General features: G+C 53.0%; 1 protein-coding gene across 1 annotated transcript; it reads right to left on the reverse strand.

Moving 5' to 3' along the window:
- Positions 1 to 3,207: 3,207 nt before the first annotated feature.
- Positions 3,208 to 7,991, reverse strand: LOC142985263 (glutamate receptor ionotropic, kainate 2-like). The gene is made up of 15 exons (XM_076133329.1): positions 7,858 to 7,991; positions 7,585 to 7,781; positions 7,246 to 7,511; positions 6,951 to 7,175; positions 6,693 to 6,756; positions 6,447 to 6,589; positions 6,053 to 6,214; positions 5,756 to 5,955; positions 5,455 to 5,656; positions 5,272 to 5,357; positions 5,096 to 5,177; positions 4,952 to 5,000; positions 4,662 to 4,777; positions 4,350 to 4,571; positions 3,208 to 4,271 (listed from the first exon to the last, which is right to left on the reverse strand). Exons 2-15 carry the CDS (start codon positions 7,745 to 7,747, stop codon positions 4,023 to 4,025), a joined length of 2,229 nt encoding a protein of 742 aa, XP_075989444.1. The 5' UTR covers positions 7,748 to 7,781; positions 7,858 to 7,991; the 3' UTR covers positions 3,208 to 4,022.
- Positions 7,992 to 8,908: the final 917 nt, after the last annotated feature.

Consider the following 8,908-nt stretch of genomic DNA (forward strand, 5'->3'; position numbering starts at 1 on the left):
AAATTTACGAAATAAAATTAAACATTTTGATGCAGGGAAAGGCAAGGGGGGACCCTTCCCTTTCAAATCGCCCTTTTAGCGGCAAGATCCGACTAGTCCTTTTCAAATGCGTCTAGGTCATCCCGCCATCCCCCCCGACGGGTCTCCACCTTGCTGTGGTGGGGGGGCTTAGTAGCCGCAACCTTGAGTCCGAGGATTCGGTTGCGGTGAACCAAGAGGGACCCAGTGGAGAGGCCGCTTCCCTGTCTGGGTGGTACCGCACCAACCCGGGGGACCAAAGCGGCCGGCCGGCTGGGCCTAGGCGACGTAAGCCTGGCCGGTTTAGGAGAGGCTAGTCGCGGGGGAAGGGAGGTCGCTAAACCCTATCCTCCGCGACTGGGCGGGGCCGCACCGCGTGATGCGGCAACAGGGGGGCTGCCGTGGGGAGCCGGGGGTCGGGCGGTCGGACCCGGCTCTTAACCCATGGCGGCTGGTGGTGGGGCCGCTGGGCAGCTGGAGTAGTAGCGGGCGGACTGCCGCTCTTGGGTTCGGTGGCTAGGGTCACGGGGCAGCTGGAGTCGGAGCGTGGGACGCTCCGCTCTTGGGTCAGTGGCCTTGGCTGCTGGGCAGCTGGAGTGGGCGGACCGCTGCTCTTGGGCTCAGTGGCCGGAGAGGAGGTGGCGGCGGCCTACACATCTTCCGCCGCCGGCGGCCGGGACATGCTGCGCATCTGCGCGTGGCCTGTCCCGGCTTCCGAAGGCCCCCTGGCTGGTGAACTCGGGGGAGTTTGCTGGCCATTGCACAAGGGGGCATAGTGGGGGGACGGCATCCGTGTGTTGGGGTGTCGTCCCACACTGTGGAGGAGTCCACGCGTGGACGGCCGCGTCGGGGTCGCGGATGTGTGCTTAAAAGCGTTCCCGTGGCCTCGGCACTATGCGGCGAGGAGGAGGCAACACCTCGGTGGTTTAGTGGGTAGGCCTAGCCCTTCTGGTTCGGAGAGCCCCACATACCCCAGCGCTCCCCCGGGCGCTGGGGATGCAATTTCATGCATTAACCGAGTTAAAAAAAAAAAAAAAAAAAAGGTCATCCCGCCATCTCCGTTTAGATCTCCCGCGTCTGCGATGACTATCCTCTGGCATCCAGTTGGTAGATATGCGGGTCCACCTTTCCGGATGCATGCGGATAATGTGGCCGGCCCAGTTCCATTTCAACCTGGCGGTCTTCTTCCCTAAATCGGCTATGCGAGTTTGGGAGCGCAGTATAGAATCTGTTCTTCTTACATCTGATATACTACGCTCCATTTCTTTCTGGCAAACCTTCGGTTTCTTCTTTTGGTTTTCCGTAAGGGACCATGTTTGGGCGCCGTAGGTTAGGACGGGTAGTATAAACATTTCGACGAGCTTCCGCTTAAGTGACAGTGGAAGGTTACCTTTCATTAGCTCTTTCATGGACCAGGAGCTCTTCCAGGCACTTGTGACACGTTTGTCCAACTCTTTGTCCCGTCGGTTGTTAAAAGAGGTTATCTGGCTCAAGTAAGTGTACTCGTCGACATAGTGTATGACGTGTCAGCCTACCTCGACCCTACGTTTTGTGTTGTTGGTCATAACCTGGGTTTTTGTACGGTTCTTACTTAGTCCAATCTGAAGGCTTGCCGTGCTCAGATCTTTGAGCATTGATTCGAGTTCCAATGCAAAGGAAGAGAAGAGGACAATATCGTCTGCAAAACGAAGGTTTGTTAACTGTTTGCCACTAACAACAATGCCTTTCGATTGCCGCCAGGCTCCTGAAAAATTTTCGAGGGTGCTGGTAAGTAATTTTGGAGATAGCGGGTCTCCCTGTTTCACGCTTTTTTGGATTTAGAGAGATTGTTGTATATTGCTTTGATGAGTTTGATGTATGTAGCTTCGATTCTACATAGTATCTTCTTAAGGTCTTGGTTATGGAGTGATGATTCTGTGGCGGAATGACTGATGCTGCCAAAAGCTTTGGAATAATCCACGAATGCTAAATATAAAGGTTTATTAAACTCATAAAACTTTTCTATTATCTTATTTCTTTAATACTCCTGCTGCACTCAGTCTACTCGTCACGTTACCCATTGATTGATGATGATGATGGATGTTTAATTTTACTAAATAATGAAAGTTACGCACAAAGTTGATCTCTATTATATTACTTACTTAATAATAAGTAAAGATTTTTTAATTTAGATTGTTTAATATAATGTTTTCCTGGTGTCTATTCACTTATGGTTTTATTTACTAATAAGATTTAACTTTTTGATACGGTTTTTTACCAAAAAATGTACAATAAACCATTTTTATTTGCAAAACTGTGTTTAATTTTTGACATATTTTTCATGATATTGGTTCAAATTTTGAATGCAAAACGGACTTATATGCGTTTTTTTCTTAATAGGTAACAGCTATTACAAAGTTTATATTGTAGATAGATAGAGCTAAAAAATACGCATCTAATGATATATTAACATCTTATATTTAATTAATAAATATATAAAATATAATAAAAAAACTGTTTCAAAAATTTGTTTTGGCTGTCCTGTAAAATTTATAGTTTTCGATTTGTGGCCCTTTTGTATTCAAGGAGCGATATATTGCATCTTTGGCACAATCGTAACATTATACAAAGAGCAAAAGAATTATAGGTCATGGAAGGAAACTATTTTTTTTTAATATTGAAGATAATAAGTTTTACAACTTTTAATATTAACCTGTTAGGGTCATGGACTTTTTTTTTATTTTTTAGTATTTACGGCAAAAATGCTAGAACGTCTGTTTAGTAGGATATTGCTACTTCTCCATTTTAGTTCTCTAACAGTGTCACCCCCCTACCATGTCCGGCCCTCTTCATAGACCCCCATTGCACAATTGGTCCTTTCGCTATTCACATCCGTATCCCTATTCGTTATCGAATCCGTATCCGTATTGGAATCGCATAACACATCCGTATCGGTAAGCGGGTACTAACTCCGGGCAATTCACTGGACATTTGTTTAGAATTTGGGAAAGAGAAATCAGGTAAGGAATTGAATCCCGGGACCGAGGCGCGCGATAGTCGCATACTCTTACCGATCGCGCTACTTGCCGACGCAGTACGATATATCCTAAAACAGTAATTAGAACACATTGTACATTATTGGAGATAGTTGGACAGGGGCGGTATGAGGTTGACATGCAGAATTAAACTAAACCACGTTTTCATTCACTTTTATTATTCACATAATCAACACAGAATATGACATGTGCTTAGTAAACTTTTACTGTCTAGTGACTAGAGTGTCTGGTGGCAATTGAACGTTACACAAATGTATCTACTATTTATTACATCCACCACGTGTGTCTAAACTAACATCTCTTAAGAGCAGTGTGTGAAGTGTGCGGCCCCACATCTCCGGAGACCCGGAGACACGCGGGACACGTGACCACAAGCTGATATAATGTTGCTAACATGAATAAACACAGTCCACCTAATTAACTCATTCTGAATGCATACCTACTAGCTGTTAACTGACTAACTCTTATATCTACTACTAATAACCTAATAATACCTATACTGTAAAAATATGTAACTTGATTATTTCTCAGGTTATTTAAGGACTTATCTATACTAATACTATAAAGCTGAAGAGTTTGTTAGTTTGATTGTTTGTTTGAACGCGCTAATCTCAGGAACTACAGGTCCGATTTGAAAAATTCTTTCACTGTTAGATAGCCCATTTATCGAGGAAGGCTATAGGCTATATATCATCACGCTACGACCATTTGGAGCGGAGTAGTAACAAAAAATGTTACAGAAACGGGGAAAATGATGAGCCATTCTCTCTTACGTGACGCAAGCGAAGTTGCGCGGGTCAGCTATTTAGTATATAATAAGGTGAGTTGCTGTCAGCTGATGCTCAATACTAACAATCCCGTGAACTTCTATGTTAAGAATCACTTAGTGAGTCTGTCAGTGATAGTCTGCTAATATTTTTAAGAACGTCTTATTGGTCGGAGTCAAGATAGAGCAAAGTCGGTGCATGTTCAGCGGCGCGGCGCGGGCGTGTGCGAGTGCGCGGCCGTGTGGCGCGCGCGGCGCACGCTGGCCGCGTGCATGGAGGAGCGGCGGCGCGACGCCAGCGAGCCCGAGCGCGTGCGCAGCGAGCGCACCGCCTCCTCCGCCTCCTCCTCGTCCGCCGCCGCCGAGCCCGCCGCCTCCTCCGCGCCCGACGCCGCCGAGCCCGCCGACCGCGCCGAGCCGCCCGAGCCGCGCGACGACCCGCCCAGCGAGCCCTGCGAGTGAACCGCCGGTACGTTACGTTCGTGTCACTCGCGGAGGCGCGACGGTTACCGAGTCGCCGCTCGACTCACCTGCAGCGGTCTCTCGGACCGGTCGAAGCTGAACACGAAACGCAGCTCCTTCCAGAACCGCACGTGGACCGGCTCGCCGTTGAGGCGCGCGCGCCGCACCGCGCCCCACGCGAGATCGCAGCACGACAGCACCAGACCCAGCGCGCTGCCCACCACCAGCACCAGGAACAGCCCCAGGAAGTTCATCATGGACAGTTTCTCGCTCTCCCGATCTTCCACTTGCTGGAATTACAAAAAAGTACGTGACCGACGGTTCGAGAACGTGCCTACATCCCATGCGACATTATATCGTCATATGCGAGGCGGCGGTACCTTGCAGGCGCCGCCGCCGTGCTTCTTCTTCCACCAGGTCTCCTGCATCTCGCGCAGCGTGCCCGCCTCCTGCAGGTTCAGCAGGCCCAGGTTCAGCGCCTGACGGAACGTCGAGTCTGGGGACACATTCACGCGTCTCACACATTAACACATTAAACCGTTTATTTCTTGTTCATAAAAATAAGATAGATCATATCAAAAATAACATGATTGCTAATCTGTCATTGTTAATCATGTACATAATATGTGCAACAAAGAGCTACATACAGGTAAATAGCAACGCTACTCACTTTTTTTCATAGCGATGCCGTAACCCTTGCTGTCGAGCAGCGAGCCCACCTGTGAACGATGACGTCACGGTTACACGTGCAGCCGGATGCAGGGTGAGGGGTCGTGAGAGGTCGTGAGAGGTGGTGAGTAGGTGCGAGACTCACCTTGATGACCTGGCAGTTGCGCTCGATCTCATAGTCGATGGTGGTGGACTCCATCAGGAACGCGTAGTTCTCGGTCATCACTCTGCACGTTCACGCCACATGTACATTAAATAGCTCAGTATATAAGTAGGTACTTAAGTCGCAACTTGCATACAATCAACTGACAATGAACGTACTTTTGGATTCCTTCCGGATTAGAGTCGGGCATTTTGTGCTGCTTCATGTGCTCGAACATGTCCCTGTACAGCTTGTTCTCTGAGTGCTGGAACAGCGCACATACGTTACACCACTTACACGGTCACATACATATGGACATGTGTATGACATGTCCGGTCAGACACAGAACAGTGAACACTCACTTCGAAGAAGGTGTAGGTGGAGCCCCCCGCCTTGGCGCCGTACTCGATCCCGAGCTGGTTGTTAGCGAGGTCGTTCACGCTGTGGATGAGCTCGTTGGGGGACTTCTTGGCGAGCAGCGTGGCGAGGTTGGCGGTGTACGAGCTCGTGATCACCAGCGCGAACACCCACCACGCGCTGGCCACCGCGCGCGTGCCGTACGCCCTGCACAGACATGCCGCCACACGTCAGTCACACGTCAGCCGCACGCGACACACACCACTTACTGAACACACAACATGACGCCACGCACGAGATACCGACACGGGTGCGATCTCGGAGCCCTGCAGCAGGATGGCGCCGAGGTTGAACCACAGCGCGTTGGCAAGCGTGAACTGGTTTTCGAGCGCAGGGGGGTCATCGATGCAGGGGTAGGGGTTCTGCCACTCCTCGTGGCACAGCCGCCCCACCACGTACAGCAGCAGCGACGTTCCCAGGTACGCGAACCCCAGGCACAGCCACACCTGCGCAGTGCACACCGCCCGTCATACACACACACACACCGGCTCGCTTGCTCGCTGGTCGTGTTAGACAGGAGGGACAGGTCCAAGACAAACTCACGCCGTTGGAGAAGGGGTGCAGGAAGGCGAAGAGCTTGGGCTCGGGCTGCTTGGGCGCGCGGAACAGGATGCTGATGCCGAGGTTCATGAAGGGCGTGGTGAAGTCCACGGCGCGCTCGCGCTCCGCCGTCATCGTCAGGTCCGTGATCGCGAAGTCGATGTGCTGCGCGGTGCACATTCATCTTATATCAATACAACTACCGCTACTGTTAATAACTCTCATTTAAAACATATTTATTACGTTTACCAAAAAAGAGCTTAATAATATTGAATCAAAATTTATAAACTTTAAGTACTACCAATGGGGTATTGTTCTAGGATAGTTAATGCGAAGAAATATTTAATGTCAAGTAATGTAAAAATAGACAAGTAGTATAATGTAAAGAACCAGTGACCTGGTCCTCCATGAGGCGGCCGAGCATGCCGTCCCACTTGCCGGTGACGTTGTCGCGCGAGCCGTACGAGCCGTTCTGCTCCACGAACGTGTAGTTGAACTTGAGCAGCTCCGCCAGCCGCTGGATCAGCTCGATGCAGAACCCTGCGACCACCGACAACACGTCACTCTCACGTCACCGTCACGACACCGTCACGACACAGTCACGACACAGTCACACGGTGCGCAACAAACCGCTCATACGCACCTTCGTAGCGTTCGTTCCCTGACAGTCGCAACGTGGATTCTTGTTTCATCACATACGGTTTATTCTGGAACACAACATACATTGTAGTGTATCACAGACAATGTAATTATTGAACTGTGATACATGTAGGTGATAGTCGTGCGGTAGGATATAACAGGCAGTCGCGTCTGGCACAAATTACATATGTCCAAGAGTTTAAATGTAAGCACATCTTAATTAAGTTTGTTAATGAATGAAGTGTGTCGCACTGACACATACCTCAGCGATGAGCACGGTGAAGGTGCGGTTGACCATGGAGTCGGGCGGCGGCGCGGCGGCGGGCAGCTCGGCGCGGTGCCACGTGAGGCCGGCGCCGGGCGCCCACTGGCCCGCGCGCTGCAGCGCCCCGCCGCGCGCCAGCTCCACCACCTGCAGCTGCAGCGCGCGCCGCCCGCCGTCCGCCTCCCACGACACCGCGCCGTGCGCCGCCGACTCCCACTCCTCCTGCACCGCACTACGTGTATGTCCGTGATCGCGCGTCTCGCCGCCGCCTCCGCTCTCGCAGCTCACTCACCGAGCGTAGGTAGTTCAGCAGCGTGTCGGCGTGGAAGGCGCCCACTCTGACGTCCTCGTCGGCGGGTATGTCCGGCAGGTTGAGGCGGCGCCACGCCTGCGCCGCCAGCGCAGCGCCCAGCTGCGCCAGCAGAAGCGCGGTGGGCGGCGCCGCGACCAGCTCCTCGACGTCCGTCGCCGCCTCGCCAGCCTCCTCCTTGTAGTGCAGCGCCCACTCCGCCACCACGGCGGCCACGTCCGGCGACTCCGGGTCGAACAGTCGAAGACCTGACGAGAGTGCTCCGTCACGTGGTGCGGGGTGTGAGGGGCGAGCGCGGGGGAACGCGGCGGCCGTACTCACCGGTGATGTTGGCGCCCCCGTGGCTGTAGTCGGCGAGCGCCTGCGTGTGCAGGTCCAGCGACAGCGCGATGTACGAGTGCCGCTCCGACAACATTCCCACGCGTTGCGCCGCATCTAGCACGCGCACCGTGCACTCCGCAGAGCACCACACTATGAAGTTCATCGATCCGGACTTCTTCAAGACCAGCAACAAGTTTCTGCAAATTATAAACAATATAAGTGTCGGGCGTGTCGGCAGACGACGGCCTCACTCGTCACGAGAGCGCGCAGTACCTGAGCAGCGCCAGGTCGTCCGCGGGTGGCAGACGCCGCACGAGCAGCGCCGGCGCGTGCTCGTCGGGCGCCAGCAGCGCGGCGCCGCGCGCGCTTCCTTCGTGCAGCAGCACGGCGCGCTGCCACCCTTTCGCCTCGAGCAGCGCCGCGCACGCCTGTACAGTACGATGTAGATAAGTTACGGTCACGGTCGTCGCAAAACCGGTCAAAGGGCGGTCAGATCGAGACCTCGGCAATAAGTTCAGGATGGGGGAACAGCTCCAGCGCTTCCCAGGTTCCGTTGGCGGGGGCGGGGTCGACGAGGAGCAGCGGCAGCGCGACGCGCGCGGCCGCGTCGGCGGCCAGGCGCAGCGCGCGCTCGTCGCCGCCGGCCAGCGCCACGAGCGCGGGCGCGGCGCCGCTGTCGGGCTCGGGCTGCGCCGCCGCCACCACGCCGGCGGGCGGCGCCAGCGCCTCGCCCGGCTCCAGCGACACGACGCGCACGGCGCCCTCGCCGCCCAGCGTCACGCCCGCCATGCTGCCCAGCTGCTGCGCGCGCCCCGGCTGCTCCACCACACCTGCCGCGTCAAACACATACTACTTCACTTTTGTCACTGAATTTGTGAAATACTTATCTTGGGGTAATTACTAGAAACGATACAAGATTAAATTTACTAATAACTACACGACTACTATATGTCATATATTGTCATAAATACCTACCATACCTGTATAATAGTGTAATTATACATGTCATCGATCACAAACTGATATATTACATTATTGTGTATGTTATGTATGCTGGATTTGTAAAACACAGTTAATATTAAAACTAAAACAATGATGGTTTGGTGTACATACCGATAGTGATGTCCTGCGCGGTGACGCCGGCCAGGAGCAGCAGCAGTGCCGCCACTGACGCCGCCGACCTCCCTGCGGCGGCACGCATAGTGCCGGTCGTAGTGCACTCAGACACTCAGACGCACAGACACACAGACGCACAGACACACTAGGTAGCACAGAGCGAGGAACACTCAGCAGGGAAGTGCAATATGGTGGTCGCGCGCTCCTG

The sequence above is a fragment of the Anticarsia gemmatalis genome, chromosome 29 (assembly GCF_050436995.1).
Source record: "Anticarsia gemmatalis isolate Benzon Research Colony breed Stoneville strain chromosome 29, ilAntGemm2 primary, whole genome shotgun sequence".
Classification (NCBI taxonomy): Eukaryota; Metazoa; Arthropoda; class Insecta; order Lepidoptera; family Erebidae; genus Anticarsia; species Anticarsia gemmatalis.

Excerpts from the sequence above, each read along its gene's own strand:
- LOC142985263 (XM_076133329.1), bottom strand. The coding sequence starts at position 7,747 with ATGAACTTCATAGTGTGGTGCTCTGCGGAGTGCACGGTGCGCGTGCTA. Across the intron at positions 7,512-7,584 it reads CGGGGGCGCCAACATCACCG|GTCTTCGACTGTTCGACCCG; the intron begins GTGAGTACGGCC and ends CACTCTCGTCAG. Across the intron at positions 4,778-4,951 it reads CGGCATCGCTATGAAAAAAA|ACTCGACGTTCCGTCAGGCG; the intron begins GTGAGTAGCGTT and ends ATGTGTCCCCAG.